Source organism: Limulus polyphemus, unplaced genomic scaffold (genome assembly GCF_000517525.1).
Source record: "Limulus polyphemus unplaced genomic scaffold, Limulus_polyphemus-2.1.2 Scaffold638, whole genome shotgun sequence".
Taxonomy (NCBI): Eukaryota; Metazoa; Arthropoda; class Merostomata; order Xiphosura; family Limulidae; genus Limulus; species Limulus polyphemus.
The window spans coordinates 50,472-69,376 of NW_013666248.1; the positions used below are offsets into that span (position 1 = coordinate 50,472).

The 18,905-nt window shown below is 32.5% G+C and overlaps 1 protein-coding gene across 1 annotated transcript in view; it reads left to right on the forward strand.

The window, feature by feature from the left end:
* The first annotated feature begins 3,889 nt into the window (after window positions 1-3,889).
* The window catches only part of LOC106459616 (tryptophan 5-hydroxylase 1-like), a 35,963-nt gene continuing 20,947 nt past the window's right edge, over window positions 3,890-18,905 (forward strand). The window contains exons 1-3 of the mRNA XM_022386144.1: window positions 3,890-4,072; window positions 13,547-13,765; window positions 15,647-15,872. Of these exons, the coding sequence (XP_022241852.1) occupies window positions 3,962-4,072; window positions 13,547-13,765; window positions 15,647-15,872 (556 nt within the window). The 5' untranslated portion in view covers window positions 3,890-3,961. The remainder of the gene's footprint in view (window positions 4,073-13,546; window positions 13,766-15,646; window positions 15,873-18,905) is intronic.

The following is an 18,905-nucleotide window of genomic DNA, read 5'->3' on the forward strand; positions in this document are numbered from 1 at the left end:
TAACTTAATTTGTATTACTCATATGCAGTTGAGCCAGTTTGCAATTAGAAATTATAGGATCAGAAAACATATAAAGTTAGATCATAAGTTTATATAATTTTAATATTTTATGTGTTCTGTACACTCTTTTCAAATTATGGATTTAGTAAACGAAAGTTTTACTTACAATAAGAAAAAACAAAGACCTTGACAAAAACTAGAATGCTTGGACAACAATTCTGATTTTCATGATATTGCCCCTGGAAACATCTTACACTTTCAGCTGTAAGCGAATTATAAAAGTGACAGTCAATCCCGTCATTACGTTCAAAGAGCCGGGCACATCTCTTGTAGCGATGTGTTCTGATGGCTGGCAACGTGCGTGTAAGGTTAAAAGTTCATTATATTGTTTAGGATTTTGAAACGCGGTTCAGGCGTTGACTTCACTTACTGAATCTTAAGAAATCTTAAGGATATTGAGATAATTTCTAGTATGTTGATCTTCTGAAATTATTAAAGAATCAATTAATTAAATTCATGTTTTAAAGAAAACATGAGAGAGTAAACAGAATTTCAGCCCTCACGTAGTCTTATTTCAACTGTCTTGCTCTCATAAAGAACTAGAAGACTCAAATGGAATGAGTTGTTTACAAGATATGATAACGTAATTATCAAGAATGACCGAAGGGTAATCATCTAATCGAAGCCACCAATCAATTTTCTAAAGATGTGAATTAGTTGAAAGTGCTGTATTAGACACATACACAACATGCCTTAATTTACAGGCTATAAGTAGGTTTTCTTACAGAAAGCTAAATGAACTGACAGATATAAAAACAACTTGTATTAAGTTTGTAATTTTATTACTGATTTTTTCAAGTGATAATTTTGTAATATTAATCAGTAAGTATGACTCTCTAGATATCTCCTGCAAATATAGCCCTACATTAAAGCTTTCAGAATGTACTTAGTTTGTAGAAAACAACTCATAACTTGTTGTGATGAATCACTGTGCCGTTTAATACCCACCAAGTTCTATCCTGCTCATTACTTTGATAGACTGGATGAACCACTGTAAATCTTAATACTCATTAAGCCCCTATTTTGCTTATTACCTCGATAGACTGGATGAACCACTGTACATCTTAATGCTTATTAAACTCCATTTTGCTTATTACCTTGATAGACTGGATGAACCACTGTACATCTTAATGCTTATTAAACTCCATTTTGCTTATTGCGTTGATAGACTGGATGAGCCACTGTACATCTTAATGCTTATTAAACTCCATTTTGCTTATTACCTTGATAGATTGGATGAACCACTGTGCATCTTAATACTCATTAAGCTCCATTTTGCTTATTACCTCAATAGACTGGATGAACCACTGTACATCTTAATACTCATTAAACTCCATTTTGCTTATTGCGTTGATCGACTGGATAAGCTACTGTACATCTTAATACTCATTAAACTCCATTTTGCTTATTACCTTGATAGACTGGATGAGCCACTGTACATCTTAATGCTTGTTAAACTCCATTTTGCTTATTACCTTGATAGATTGGATGAACCACTGTGCATCTTAATACTCATTAAGCTCCATTTTGCTTATTACCTCGATAGACTGGATGAACCACTGTACATCTTAATACTCATTAAGTTTCATTTTGCTTATTGCGTTGATCGACTGGATAAGCTACTGTACATCTTAATACTCATTAAGCTCCATTTTGCTTATTACTTTGATAGACTAAGTGGAATACTGATTCTTTTATTACGTACCATTCATAAAGCTCCATCTTACTTATTACCTTGATAGACTGGATGAACCACTGTACATCTTAATACTCATTAAGCCCCCATTTTTCTTATTACCTTGATAGACTAGATGAACTACTGTACATCTTAATACTCATTAAGTTCCATTTTGCTTATTGCGTTGATAGACTGGATGAGCTACTTTACATCTTAATACCCATTAAGCCCCCCATTTTGCTTATTACCTTGATAGACTAAGTGGAATACTGATTCTTTTATTACGGACCATTCATAAAGCTCCATTTTGCTTATTACTTAGATAGACATAGTGGACCACTGAATCTTTTAATATGGAACATTCATAAAGCTCCTTGTTGCTTATCGCATTGATAGACTGGATGAATTACCCTTATCTCTTAATACCAATAAAGCTCCATCTTGTTTATTACCTTGATAGACTGAGTGAACTACTGAATCTTTTAATACAAAACACTCATCAAGCTCCAAGTTGCTTATCATTTTGATAGATTTGAATATTTTAACTCTCTAAATAGAATTTTAAGTTACCGGCTTATATTTTCTAATACTATTTTACTTTCGCTTTTCACATTCTTTTTATTTAATTGTGTCACCAAGTTCGCTTTACAATAATCTTAACATTTTTTTTTTCCAAATGAGTTTGATATCTTTCTTTTTTTTGTTTCTAACACAAAATTTAGTTCAATAATAGAAATCAAAATGTCATAAAACTTTTTCTCAGTGCCACAGATGTTGTCTAACTTTAGTTGTAATAATAAATTTTCGTTTCCCGTCGTACGTCTGTATTGCGTCCATCATTTGTTATTGAGGTGTCCAGATTTTCGAATTCTGTGCCGGATATATTGGCTGTCTTGGCACATTTTATGGTCATCGTTATTTCTATCATTATTATCAATAAGATAATATTTTTGATACTAATTTTAAATTATAATTGACGTAAAACATGTTTTGATGATGATTTCAAGTTGCTGATTGAGAGTTTAAGGGATAATTGATGTTTTATCACATTTTTAGTGGCTCACTCGTGAGTTGGTCTGACATAACAATTAAGATCAGGTCATGAGGTTGATATTACGAGGAAGTGGATTTAAATCGTGCCTGACAGTTTGTTTATAGCTAAACAATATTATGAGATTTAAGTGCTAAATAGAGTCAGAACAGTGACCATCTAAAAAGATCTTGATCTACTTGTAAAATATCAGGGTTTTCCATTTAATGAGAGTATCTTGTTATTGGTGTAAGAAATATTTGTTACTACCTAAGTTTTGAGTATGCATTGCGGTAGCTAATGTTTATTTATTTGTTCTTATATAGTTGGGATGCTTGTGAACGTCTCTCAACTTCGTCATCACATATTTTTCACATATCATAACGCTTAGCAACGCCATTCACCTCAACCAGTTAACCATTGTTAAGATATCCATAATGATTCCCGAAAAAAGTTTGATCTGTTCTACTGTTTACAGTCACTAATGTTCCTAATAGGTAATGCATAGCGTACTAGTTAACATTTTCTGTCTACATACCTGAGTTATAACGTACGTTTAACATGTTAAACAGGTGAATACTGTGTTGGAGTTGTTATAAATCAAATATATTTAATCATAATTATCATCTATTGTTCTAGCACATGTACAATAGATAAATTGTTTTCTTCATGATACTGGCTTACCCTTTACCCGCATTTCTTGAACATTAAATAAATATTTACTTTTCTGGTTAATTTTTATGACACACGTAAAGAAACAGACTAACTTTACGTTTCAGTTGTATGCATGGATTATCCCATCTGAAATGTACTGTGTAGTATAATATCTCCTTAAACGTTGCCTGACTCTTCATGACAACGCAAATATATAAGGAAAACTGACGCAACATACGTAAAACTTCTTTTTTTTCTTTCTAGCTAACCAACCAATCAAATTTTTCTTTACCCCGCAGATTGTTGTAATGCCCGCCTAAGCCACTTTGTGATTGGTTTAAAGGTTTCAAGTGGGTTTCGACGAAAATATAAATTCAATGTTAAGAATGAAGACTAGAATTTGAGTACGAGACAGAAAAACACTGTTGCAAGTTTCTTTAGATTGAACTTGAATTAGTTGGTAGCGTTAATATTTAAAAACGTTTTCTAAAAAAGGCACTCACGGGTTTCGCGGTTGCGACCCGAAACTATTGTTTTTAATGGAACGTGCAAGCGAACGACGACACGTTTTTCAAAGTAGACGATGCTGTAGCACACCGGCAATGGCAAGTCTTCCTGACTTTCCTGACTCTTTCCTGGAGGACATCCGGGTAGGTCAAAACATTTTTTAATAACCTGCCTTATTATTAACACAATGATATGAATGTAGGCAAGAACTGATATAAAAGTAAATTCCTAAACCACATGATGCTTGAATTACAAATAAAAAGAAACGCACAACCACTAAAAACAGGGGATAAAAATGAAATTAACTAATTACTATATATGAAATAACGAATGATAAGAGTATCATCAAGCAATCATGGTGTATTTCCTAATTCGAAAAGTTAACGATTGTGGTTCACCATTATTTTCTATTCCTCCTTGCCTGCACCAACTATCCTAATTCAACACGTTCATCTCCAATCCATTTTTAAATACATGGAGTCAGGTGTGACAGTTCCTATCTCTTGCTCTTTCTACTACGATTTTACCTCTCAAAATCTCTGCCAGCCTACCCTCAGATCTAATTATATACTCAAAGTAGCGTATCCCTCGTTTCCTTCATAGATCTAGCAGTTATCCTTTTGCCATTGCAGTTCCAATATTTCCTTATAAGTTTTTCTGTCTATGTAGCTGATCTTCACTATTCAACATTTCAATGTGGGGTATTATATAGTATAGTAAAAATACACTTCTGCATTATGTATTTTACTGTAGGGACGCTATATACATAATGTACGGTCAGTGTGAACGTTTTATGTCATTGAATCATACCTACGTTCAAAATGGTACCCAGAACTTACAATTACATAATTTATAGGGTTATGTGTTATCTTAATATTATCTGCCTCCTCGTATAGAGAGATTTCATCACACTAAATAGAGACAGAAAAAAGAAATTACCAAAACGTTGGTATCATTAAAAGCATATTAAATGTATCTAACAAATAGAAGTCACTTAACAATTAACAAATACTACAGTATGGTGTTTATGTAAGGACTTGTAACTAGTTGACTAATTAACGGTGTAGTGAATAATTTCTAGAACCGTGTAATTAACACAATATGAAGATAGAAAATAAAAATTATTGTAATATTTAAAATAATTTAAAAACCGGTGAGCGTTGTTGTAAGTAATATATATATATATATATATATATATATATATTTGCATAGTCATGTTTAACGGACTCCTTATAAAGGAAGGGGGAGTGTCATATTGAAACAATGACCACGTTTCCTTATCATCCCAGCATTTACAAACCTTTTTATTTCAGGTTATTTAATACTTTGTGTATTCAGTTACTGACCACTAGCCTCCCAATGGCACAGCGGTATGTCTGCGGACTTATAACGCTAGAAACCGGGTTTCGATACCCGTGGTGGGCAGAGCACAGATAGCCCATTGTGTAGCTCTGTGCTTAACTTCAAATAAACAATACTGATCACCAAAAACTTTTCTTTTTGAATCGTATAGATCCAATATAACTTTAAGACAAATGAGTCTCATGCATGTATGTTGTTTCTGGTTGACATTTAATCACCACAGTGAACTCATATTTGTATAGGATTTGAAAAATATATAACATCAGTGCTCAGAGTGAAGAGGGGTGGAATTCCCCAAAACCGGTATAACTCAGCGATAAGCGTTGAGTCGAATGGTAGATTGGGTTTCATGTTTGTTTTTAGTGTCTTAAACAGCTTGCCTGCTGAATAATTCAGAAGAATAAATTAGTAGCATCAGTGTTGTATATACCTCAAATCATTTGTAAGTATAGATACCCTCCAGTGAGTAAAGAAAAGAAACAAACTAAAAACATTACATATATATATATACATATAATAGATGGCTCACAATTATAAGAAGCTTAATCTTGTTGTTCTTATATTCCTTTGTTTGAGGTTACAGATGAGCATGCTGGTGAGCTAGCTATCAGGTCACCGAGTTCCGGACCTCGGTTAAAATTAAATGTAACGAACCATTTAACTTAAAAACACAAATACTGCGGAATGGCCCTTGTGGACCCTTGTAAGGCTGACTCTATGTGCTTGCTGGTGTTTGGACCTCTGGTAAGTTTCCAGTTTAGCTACGTCCATGCTGATGAGGGGTGAAATTCCCCGAAACCGGTGAATCGAATGGTAGATTAGGTTTCATCTTTATTTTAAGTGCACTACTTATTGACATTTCATAACATAAATAACAGCAAAAATTGTTGTCCAGAAATTTGATAACCGAACCGGTGCTTCGGTTCTTACCTCTTCCAACCAGTTAGAAAAGTATAAAGCTAAGGAAAATGTTCATGTCTTATATAACCACAAAGGCACTTATACCATTCTTAAATGTTCATTCTTGATATCTTTAAAGAATTAAACACATAGTATTTCTGGGTTTTTTTTTTCACTTAAAAGTTTTGTGGATTCAAACATATTAACTTTGCGTCACTAAGGATATTTGATTCGTATAACACATTGAGATAGCTATTTAACTAGTCTGTACATATTTTACATTGAGCTCGTAGTCGACTTTTATATTCATTATTATCAACTCAATGACAACGACATTTGAAGGTGTTAAAATAATCATTTGAAAGCGGACTTAGTTGAGAATGGAATAACTTCAGGCCTTAAAATAGTAAGTGTATATGTATATATATAGGTGGAACAATTGTCTTAAAAGTGATCTCAATATTTTTCGCCAATGAAAACAAGTTTTTCCCATACTAACTCTTGCTTGTAATGTGTGTACTTGTAGACTACTTGCAGTTCAAATGCTTTTAATAAAAGTATCTCAATGGAAAAATGGAGCTGCTTTAACAAGGTGGCCAACATCAAAAATGGGTTACGTTACATTAAAATTTGCTTTCGATGTGTGTATTTGTAAACTTTGTTTATTTGTTTGTGTTTAAGAGCAAAGACTGACAATGTTGTGTTCACCACATGTATCGAATCCCAATTTTTAGCGTATAAGCCATCAAGCTTATCACTGAGCCATTGAGGGTGGGCACGTAAAGATTACTTATAGTGTAAATGCTTTTTAATAAGATTGTCTGTACGGAAAAATAAAGTTTTTAAACAGAACTGTCAATATCTAACCTGTTTCAGCTAGGTACTGCAGGTTACATTGAAACTTGAAGTTTGTCCCACCACTGAAAATCCTTATTTCAAGTCTTGCTTCAGAAATATCTTTAATTTCAAAACTACAATTGAAAGTCCATATTTTTAAAAAATTTGAAGTGAAAAAAATGTGCATCCACGTATCTACAGTGTGCACGTGTGTATTTAGTATCACACAAATTATCATGATCTCATCAGATTATAATATAAGAGATTATAAGTTTGTACCTACATGCGAATGTTTGCTAAAATTTATCTTAAATTAATAAGAAAGGCTTAAGCCAAAGATACGAGAATCAACTATGATACTAAGTTACATCATCATCATTAATCACAGGTTAAAATTTTATTATTATGAAAACAATCACTATTGACATTTGGTTAACACGGAGTGAAACTAATATTATGAATTTGGTTTCGATAAAACTATGATCTACCTGGTTATGAAAGGGAAGTGTTCTACGAAAAAAGTAAGTGGGATTCTAGCTGGGACGAAAATATTGTAAATCAGTAACAACAGAATAAATTATACTATGGATTTTTTTAACATCTCATAGTCTTTTTTATATGGTTTGCTTAACAAAATGTAATGTTTTTGATATTTGTAAGTCAGTTTTTTGAAGTTTTGGTACTCGGTAGGTTAGCGGAGGACAGATCACATATAACCTAACGTGTAGCTTTGCGTTAAAACAAATTCCAGCTTTCCATAGCAAAATGTAACATTTTGAGCATTTTAACTCTGATTTTACTATTGTAGCTACCTAAAAATGATACATTTTTTTCAACCCAATAAACAATTTTAGATTCAGCATGACCATAATAATAAAATTAGCGTATTTTGATTGGACTGATATAGACATGGTGGGTTTAAGTCTCTGGCATCCCGAGCTGTGTGAGCATTTAGACTAAAAAGCAATAATATGTGTCTTAATACCTTGTTATCTACCCTACAAACACATAATCATTAATTACAAAGAACGTCGCCATTTTTCATTATATGATTTGAATAATGGTATATTCGTGAGACGTAAGTCATATCATTATTTGAATAATGATATATTTGTGAGACGTAAGTCATATGGTTTCAATAATGGCATACTGGTGAAGACGTAAGTCATATGATTTTAATAATGGTATATTGATGAGACGTAAGTCATATGATTTGAATAATGGTATATTGGTGAGACGTAAGTCATATGATTTGAATAATGGTATATTGGTGAGACGTAAGTCATATGATTTGAATAATGGTATATTGGTGAGACGTAAGTCATATGCTTTGAATAATGGTATATTGGTGAGATGTAAGTCATATGATTTGAATAATGGTATATTGGTGAGACGTAAGTCATATGCTTTGAATAATGGTATATTGGTGAGACGCATGAAATTACGACGTTAAAACTTTTTGGTTAGTCCGCTTGTTTCATCTTCTTATTCTTCTGATATTGCCAGTCTTCACTCTGGCTTACAGTTTAGTATTGAAACACTGACAATAAAAGTTCAGATTAAAATGTATAAACACTTTATTTTCAGGTTAGTATATTATCATTTAACGACATTTGACTACTTGATTTAAGCAAGTATATTTATTTGTTTGTTTAATATTTTGGTATTTTCGCACAAAGCTATACAAGGGCTATCTACGGATAATCGTCTCTAATTTTGAAATGGTAGATTAGACGGAAGGCAACTGTTAGTCAACAGCACCTACCGCCAACTATTTGTGCTGCTGTTGAATGACCGATTTGACTGCCGCTCATATAGCACATCCACAGCCCCAAAGCGCGGAACACGTTTTTGTAGCGACGGGATGCGAAATAGGTAATCATCGGATTCACATTCTAGGCACACTAACCAATAGACCACGCTCAGCACTTTTATTTGATAAACCCTGTGAAATTTCGTCTGGGCTAAGAACAACTACCTCAAGAGTTAGGGTAATTAACAAATTATATTGTCTACTAATTATTTGGTATACGAAAATAAATTAGACTATGCTAAAGATTGGGTTATGTCTTAATATTCTGTATGAGTAACAAAGTTTACCATCATTAAATTTTGTTCAGTGGAGAAGATGTTATTTTACTTTAATGACAAGTTTTAACCAATTGTATTTAAACTATTTAAAATAACACATTAAAGTGATACAATAGTTTTTAGAATGGGAAGGGACATCGGTTGTTTCTGTGGTACAACTCAAGATTTTTGGAGATGACGAGCCAAATTAGAATTCGTGCGACTTCATAAAACATTTTCCGTACTTTAAGCTGTGAGTGTGTTATAAGAGTTACCGTCAATCCCTTAGTGAGGACGGTGAGTGATGTTGACTAGCTGCTTTCTCTATAGTCGTTAGTTTAAAATTAGGGATGGCGGCAGATAGCCTTAGTAGCTTTCCGAGAAATATAAACTACGAATACAAATACAAAATGGAGGTACACATTATCATTTAACGTTAAAGCACTCGTCTTTTCGGTTATAAAACTGTCTATGGATATCTGCATGATTAAAAATGATAAACTCAAATAGGTTTATAAAGGATACTACAACCGTTTTTGTAGTATTTTCTAATTAGTTATTCTTTTTAAAAAATCTAAAGGTGAAGTTGAAACGTTTCCCAAGCAAGACCATGTGGATGTAAGCCAGAAGGAAATTGACTTCACTACTCTGCTTATATAAAAAAAAAAAGTTTGTTTCTTGAGTTTAGTGTAAAGCTATTCGAGGTCTATCTGTGCTAACCGTCCCTAATTTTAAAGTGATGGATTAGAGGAAAGGCAGCTAACCAATAACAACCACCACAAACTCTTGGGCTACTTTTTAGCAACGGATAGTGCGATTGATTATCACATTATAACACCTGCATGGCTCAAAGGGGGAATATGTTTGTTGACGAGGTTCGATTTTGCGACCGCAGATTGTGAGTCGAACGTCCTAGCAACCAGGACATGCCACGACGCTTATCAAAGAGATGTTTTAGCCAAGTTATCCAGTCTTCACTTCTTTATAAAAAGTGCTAACATCAGAGATGGCTACCATCTTTCAAATCCTATGATTAATCTACAATCGGCTTTGTATAGCTCAAAGAACAGCAAGAGCATCCAAATGGTGAATCATTATAGCTTTGTTATGGTTTTGCATATACCTATTGAGATAATATTTAGTCAGCGTAAGTAATTTTTTAATCAGAAGTTAATGATAATTGATGAACACATCAAACAAGATAAGTATGCTAATTGATACTCGATAGATTAGGTGTTAAAAGAACCTGCACAACAAGCAGAATAACGGTTCGAATCTCACCTAGTCTTGATGTTCAGTCGTTAAAAAGTTTTAACATTTTATGATAACGAGAAACCGATATTGTTTGAATTTATAAAAAGGAAAAAAAAATGAACGAAGAAAGAATTGAAAGTAAGTCTTTTTTTTTCGGAGTGAACATTTCTGCTTTAGTATGTTCTACACTGTATAAGCTTCATCCTAAATGGTAAACACATATTCATCATTAAGAAGTATTAAATATAATTCAACTTATGTTGTCATTCTTTGAAAATTAATTAAAATGTTTATAAAAATAATAATTAATTATTTTTTTACACAAAAGGGACCGCATTTTCTGATTCTCTAAAGAAAGATGTTTTCATTTGATATTTGTCCAACAAGTGTGGGAAGGTTTCCTTGTCTACAGCAAGAAAATCTGGAAATTTCAATGTCAACTGTTATCTCGCTGTTTGGCTCTTCTCGAAATAATCAGCGTCTAGTAATTTCCTTTCCTTGCCAAAACTATGTATCCAAGCCGTTACTATGGAAACAACTCGAAGGCGAAATAGTTGGTTCGTGAAACTTGCCGTTATAATATCAAAGAATGTGTCACACACAAAGTTGTCACTTGGAGCTCGGTCCTCAACACCTGATGCCATTAGTAGTTTTGTTTGGAATGCCACTTGCTTGTGACTTATTTTTCGACTTTCTTGTTAACGAATAGAACTTAAGATAGGCGATGATACAGAAAATTAAAATGGGCAACTTCACGATAAATATTTTACTGAATATTTCAATTCTGATTTTAAAATAAATTGTAAGATGTGTTACAAAATCAATAAGATACAGAAGCTCTTTAAAAATGAAAGATATATTGGAGCCCTTTTAGAACTATATTTACTTCATGAAATCATAATTTACCTTAATTACTTTAAAAGGACTGGATTTTCATATAGACCATAACCTTTGCTTTTGGGAAAGAACAAAAGACAAAGTTTTAGTTTGTATCTTTAAATGGAAAATATTTCAAATTATACTATCTGCCACTAGAATAACGTGCCTACAAATATATCTTATTCTTGATTCATTGTAGTATTAATCAATCTCTAATTTCAAAGGGACAGTATAAATTATGGTTTATCAAATATCAATACACCATGTAAATACATTACTTCCAGCAATAATTGGCACTGACTGTTAACTTGATCCATCGTGGTTTATCAAATGCCAGTACATTATCCAGCCAATACATTCACTACAACTAACAATAAGTGACAATTTCCATAAATTTCATTCATTGTAATTTACCAAATACTAATACAGCAGTTAAATTTACTACTGAAACTAACACATTTATTCTTAAATTCGTTCGCTGATCTCTTCACTGCAGTATTTTTACAGAGCAAGTAAGAATAATAAACAGAAAAAATAACACAATAATTCTTTAGCACAAAACTCTAAGAAAGTCACGACAAACAGCATACAAGCGTGTAAATGCTCTAGTCAACGCAATTAAAAATCTTGGTAAATCATTGTCGAGAATGCTTTTTCTGATTGGACCACAACCACATGTTCAAACCTCTAACAGTGCCAATAAAGATCCCACCTTTCTGAGCGAGTGGCACGTGCTGATATACGTCAAACTTTGAAGCCTATTATTACTTCCTGTTCGAGTCATTTTTAGAAGGTAAAATAGCGTCTGTTATCATACCTGCAGAAAGTAAGCGCGAATCATTAAAATATGAATAGAAATAACAGTTTTCTTTTAAAGAGACAATCAAGATGAAGTGTTCGAGATAAACGACTTCCCAACCCTCATTACGTGAGGTCTGGCGCATCGATGATTGAATAACAAAGCCAGGCGGTAGCTGATAGGCTCCCTGATGCAGAATAATGGACGGAATGAAATATTTGCTGGCACGAGACAGAATATCAAACGACAGCGAGATGACCCATGTGCGACAAGAAGGGCAGAAGAAACTGTTAGTGATAACCTACGTATTCTTCAGGGTTATTTTGCGACGACGCTGGCTATCTGCTTCAGCGCCTTTCACGCTCCCCATTCTTTTTTCTCTCTATCCTCAGTAGTATTTGTTCTGCTTTAATTTTACGCCTGGTGGAGAACATCAACATATGAAAGGTTATATAACAATAAATTTACATAATGACCATATATACTGGAATGTATTCATATAGCCACACGTTATGTTCTGTACTGTTACGAATGTAATTTATTTGAAGAGAGAACGGTTTGATATTCTGTTCATGCACGTTAACTCCTATGTAATACTTCAACAATATATTCTAGTTTGTAGAATATACATTGAACTATTTCCAAATATTCTGATTTATATTTGAAACAGTTTAACGATTTAAAATTTGTTATTCTATATGGATATCCCCCCCTACTAGTTTCCGTTTGGTAATAATATGCTACATTTCAAACAATTTTGTGTACAAAATTACTTACAATTCAATTACTTTTAAAAATGCAATAAGAGGTCAACCAAAAATGGTCTAACTCTTACGTTTGATGTTATAAGTTTTGATACCGTTTCGAGATTGGTATAAATCAGTCTTTATTACCCTGTCTCTCTCTCTCTACTTATATTAATTAGCAATAAGAATATTTTGGTTCTGTTTTATATCACAAACCCTTTGTGTTTGCTATTTTTTTGTCTCAATAACCAACTTTATTTATTTTATTAAATAATGATATAGCTTTGAATTTTCAATGTTTTTTTTCATCGATAAAGAAATACTTATTAAATTATCATAATTTTCGTTAGTATTAACAAAATCACATTGAAATAAAATGGTACAATTTTTGTTTGTTTGTTTATTCTGAAACCATACGTGACAAGTAAATAACATAATAGTCTTACCAATAATATCACTTCTATATCCAAATATATTTTACCCCTTTTTACTTAGAATATTATACCCAAATTCTATAATTTGAAGCTGTATTTATTTTATGTGACATTATAAAGTTTTCGTAATTGTAAGTTTATTAAATCCATTAGCTACTTCAAAATATAATAAAAATTGTGATACCAGAAATAAAGCGTGTAAGATAAGTTAGTTCTGGTTCCTTGTTTCAAATAAGTTATACTAATTTTAATACTTGATTAGAGTAATTTTCTATGCTAAATAGATTCAGCGTGTAAATTATTTTAACTAAAACAGATTATCCATCTTGCTTCCAGCGAAAAATTGCAGCATATACTTTTAAAGAGGAAGAAACCAGTGACCAAACGATTCCAAAACCAGTTGACAAAGACAAAGATTCATCAGGACAGAAGACAGTTGAGGACACTTCAAGTAAAAAACCAGTGGAAGATATTGTGAAAGATAAACGATCAGCAGTTATTTTTTCACTTCGCAATCAAGTGGGTGGTTTGGTTCGTGCTCTTCGCGTATTTCAGGTAACTCGGTGAATGCACTGTGTCATTTTGAGTAACTAAGGTTTAGTTTCAAGCTTGTTTCTCGGATAGAGTAATTAAAGTTTATTTTCAAACTTATTTGTCAGATAGAGTAACTCAACTTTATTTCCAAACTTGTTTGTCAGATAGAGTAACTAAAGTTTATTTCCAAACTTGTTTGCCAGATAGAATAACTAAAGTTTATTTTCAAACTTGTTTGCCAGATAGAATAACTAAAGTTTATTTCCAAACTTGTTTGTCAGATAGAGTAACTAAAGTTTATTTCCAAACTTGTTTGCCAGATACAATAACTAAAGTTTATTTTCAAACTTGTTTGTCAGATAGAGTAACTAAAGTTTATTTCCAAACTTGTTTGCCAGATAGAATAACTAAAGTTTATTTTCAAACTTGTTTGCCAGATAGAATAACTAAAGTTTATTTCAAACTCAAACCTGCCTGTACTACTAAGAAAGAAATTCATATTATTAAAATGTAAAAAACAACAACAAAGCAAGTAATAAAACATACAGCATTAAAATAAATACAATTTAAAAGATAGACAAATAACTGTTAGTACATATGAATAGCAAATATAGATAAAAATCATTGGTTGTATGTGATGTAGTACAGACGTTAAGTACGTTATGTTAAGACGATTTTGAAGATGCAAATCAGCAAGTCATGTGACAACTAAAGCCGATATAAAGTTACACTGAAACGGCATATGTTAGAAGTACATTTAATATTGGCCTTCCGCAACGTAGTGTGATGTCACCAAAAAACTAAGTGCTTTTTGTAAGGGTATGTAACAAAGCTTTCCAATACAAAACATTCATACAGTTAGATCATAAGATGTGTTCAGATTGGGGATTTAGATATCGCTTGTGCTTAATGACATTGGAAAGAATATGGATCAACTTAAGACACCAGGATCGTCTAGAAAGACACCTGCAACAAGACGTATCCCAGTTGTGGTAAGCTAAATATGACGTCTTGTAACAGGTGACAATCCATGAACAGAAAGGTCAGTAGCAAAACCATTCATGTTCTACAGGTAACAATACGCAACATAATCAAGAAAGATTTTCCGTCTGAAATGCGATACAAGTCACGTTTACACAAATTTCTTCCACGACATATTCGTTCAACCATCGCATATGTCAAGTAGCTGGATAGCGAAAAGGGTATCCATGCTATTGCATACGAAGATATACCGGTAAAGTCGTCGAACACAGCACCTATGAATTTCTGTACGATCAGACTGTTGAAGTGGAAGCTGGAAAATTGTTGCCCTCATATGCTAGATGGCTTATGGAAAGAAGGCAAGGAACAGTGATGTATTTTGACCATGAAAGCTTTATGACGGAGCCTTTTGTAACGGAAACTACGCAGCAGAATTATCAATTAAGATGCACGGTCGTCGGATGGAGCTTGTACGGACGTGGCGACATGGACTGTAACGAAGTAGTGAGGCTCCAAAATTATTTTAACATAATATACTCAACCTCCGAATACATTCTTCGAAGTTAAATGCTATTAGTGAAATTTGGTGTGTGTTTTTTGGAAATTAACAAAGTATTTTCTCAATTTTTGTAAATTTCTTGACAATTGTTGTGTGTGATTCAATCTACGTACAGTACAAATCTTTAGGTAACATTATTTCAAAGCAACGTGACTGAGAATATTGATGAAAGCAGCCAAATACTTCTGAATGCTGACCATCAAACACTATTTTTTTTCGATAGCAAATTTATTGCAGCACTTAAAAGTTTTCAAAAAGTTGAATTGATCTTCTAATAATTAATCAATCGTTTTGACTAAAAATAATTATTTTAAGATACTTTAAATAAAAGTATAAATTTTTCTGATTACTTGTTTTTCAAGGAAAAGAACGTGAATGTGAACCATATTGAGTCTCGTAAGTCACATCGTAAATCGTCACAATACGAAATCTACGTGGATGTCGAATGTGAAAAAGGACAAATGGATGACTTGATTCACACGCTACGTCACGAAGTGGACTGCGTCACACTAGAGGAACTTGAAAGTGGTTCAGTGGATCTGCCTGAAATGCAACCAACTACTCCCACTAGTCCAGGACTCTATACTGGTCAGTTTGTGAAATTATTATACAGAATATGTAAAACTTTGTGGTTCTAGGCAGAAGAATGTAAAATAATTAGCTCTCACTAGTCCGGGACTCTATCCTGGTCATTTCGTGAAATTATTATACAGAATATGTAAAACTTTGTGGTTTTAGGCAAATGAGTGTAAAATAATTAGCTCCCACTATTCAGGAACTTTATCCTGGACATTTCGTGAAATTATTATACAGAATATGTAAAACTTTGTGGTTTTAGGCAAAGGAGTGTAAAATAATTAGCTCCCACTAGTCCGGGACTCTATCCTGGTCATTTCGTGAAATTATTATACAGAATATGTAAAACTTTGTGGTTTTAGGCAAATGAGTGTAAAATAATTAGCTCCCACTATTCCGGGACTTTATTCTGGTCATTTCGTGAAATTATTATACAGAATATGTAAAACTTCGTGTTTTTAGGCAAAGGAGTGTAAAATAATAAGCACAGTGTGCTCGTAACTTTAAATTCGATTAAAAATCCAAAAGAACACCAGTAGTTTGTTCCAAAAACACTTGTTGTGTATTTAGTTTGAACGTTCTTGTATGTTCATGCTTAAGATTTTCCAAAAAGTACTTTTTGCTTATATATATATATATTATCTAAATATTCCTAAATTGGATCAATACTGGTACAATGTGGGCAGTTTAATGAGTTTGTTTAATAGCCTATTACATACAGATCTCAAAAATATGTGTGTGAACGTAATTGCAGATATATTTATTATTTTCATCAACTTAGTCTCACTTCCTCAAAACTTAGGGATTTCAAGATTCTAATGAGATTATCAGATCAAATTATATGAAATTTATTTTTTACTAGCTGGAGTATTCGTCCGTTGGATGAGTGAAATAAAAACTCGTTTGTAACAAAGGATAGAAAATTGTGCTTCTATTTTTTTTCTTAACATAATAAACATTAAAAGTGCAATAAAAATAAATAAAGGTACCAATACTAGAAAGAAAGAATACTGTTTCACGAATTCTATCAATATGAAATTAAATGGGGGTTCCAACTCCCTTCATGACCTTCCTCATGTCATACTGTCTCACTGTGTCAAGTGTGGTGCTGATTGACCAAGAAATGTGGAAACTTATAAGGAACAACACACACACACACACACACACGTATCGACGTATACTTATATAGATTTATTTTAAGAACTTCGTTTGTTGTTAAGAGTAAAGTTGAACAATGAGCTGTACTGTGCTTGCTTAGGGATTAAACCTATATTTTTCATACTATGTGTAACTCCCCAAACTTCAGCTGAGACACTGAGGGAAGGGGCTTTAAAAATCTCACGAGTTGAAAATAATAACCGCACACAATAGAGAAAGGTAAACAAATCCGCGTATCCAAATATTGTATACATACACACATATATATATATAAACAGAAACAGCATTAAATTGTACATTTCCAATTATTCCAAAACTCAATCACCGTCTTGAAAATTATCCATGCAATGTAATAACTGTCTTTCAAAAGACCCCTTTCAAAGTCATGTCATCACTGACAACTTTGATGTTGTGCAAGGCTATGATATGAAAAAATATTCTTGGTCATGTGCTGAATTCTACACTAAATAGAGCTATTCAGCTGCTATTAATGTAAAAAAAAATGTGAATAAATATAGTAGCAAAATCACCAACGGACTAGATATACAATCCAAGTTACTATTCGAAACAGAAATGCTGAGTAATGGCTGTAATCATTTCGTGGTTCTATAATTCAAGTAACAGATTCTAAACCTTCAGATATATGTATGTATGTATGTATGCATATATATATATATATATATGTATGTATGTATGTATATATATATATATATATATATATGTATAGACTACGATATCAACCTTATTGATTAATAAAAGACCACCTTTGTCTTCATTAGGCAATACTGTTGGAGTGAAGTGTTATTTAAAAAATCCAAAATACTAATCCCTATCACCTTATTCCAGAAAACGAAAAAAGATGAAACCTAAAAAAAAATCATTGTGTTATCACGAATGTAAATATATTAATTCTAGTGGGATAATCTAAATGACTGTGGTTTCACCTTTCATTAACTCGATGATACATTGTTAATAAACAATAGCGATATTATTATAGATGTTAGTATAGCTTATCCATATTTCATTTTAAACTAACTCATTGAATAAGATATATGGAGTAGTGAAGTGATGATTAAACATTAAACGTTAAATCGTAACGAAATATTAAATTCAAAAGCCTTCTCATCTTATTTCGCGACAAAGTATTATCCATCGAAATCGTTCCATTAATTTAAGTTGTATTCTTAAGTTCGTTCAAAATTCTTGTAAAGGGGGCGTTGAGTAAAGTTTGGGTATAATACAGACTCTTTCTATCAACGGTTTAGAGCTACAACTTAATGAAACGAGTTCCAGAGTTATTTTGTTATTGCGGAAACGTCCAAAATTCAACTGAATGAACCATTAATGTCGTAAATTTCTGTTTCACTAATTAAATTTTTGTATTTCCAATACTTAGTATATATAATTAAATAAATCATAATAGTTAAGTAAAATTATGTGAATATCCAATATGCAGTATAATATTCTATAATACAATGGATATATTATATATATACGTATATTTATAGAAGTAAATATCCAACGTACAGTATAGTATAATATTATATATATGTGTGTGTGTGTGTGTGTGTGAATACCAAATATACAGTATCGTATAATATAGTACAGAATATGTGAATTAGTACTTTCATGTAGAACCCCACAGTGGACAGCGGTATGTCTGAGAATCCGGATTTCGATACCCGTGGTGGGCAGAGCACAGATAGCCCATTGTGTAGCTTTGTGCTTAATTACAAACAAACAAACTTGCATGGAGTTCATATCTCTTGAATTTTTTCCATTGCGTCTTTAACAATAGGAGAAATGTGATTACCTGTGGTTGTGTTATGTGTTGGATTTTTTTTTTTAATTATGAACTTTTCATTTAGTTCTCTCCTTACATTGTCG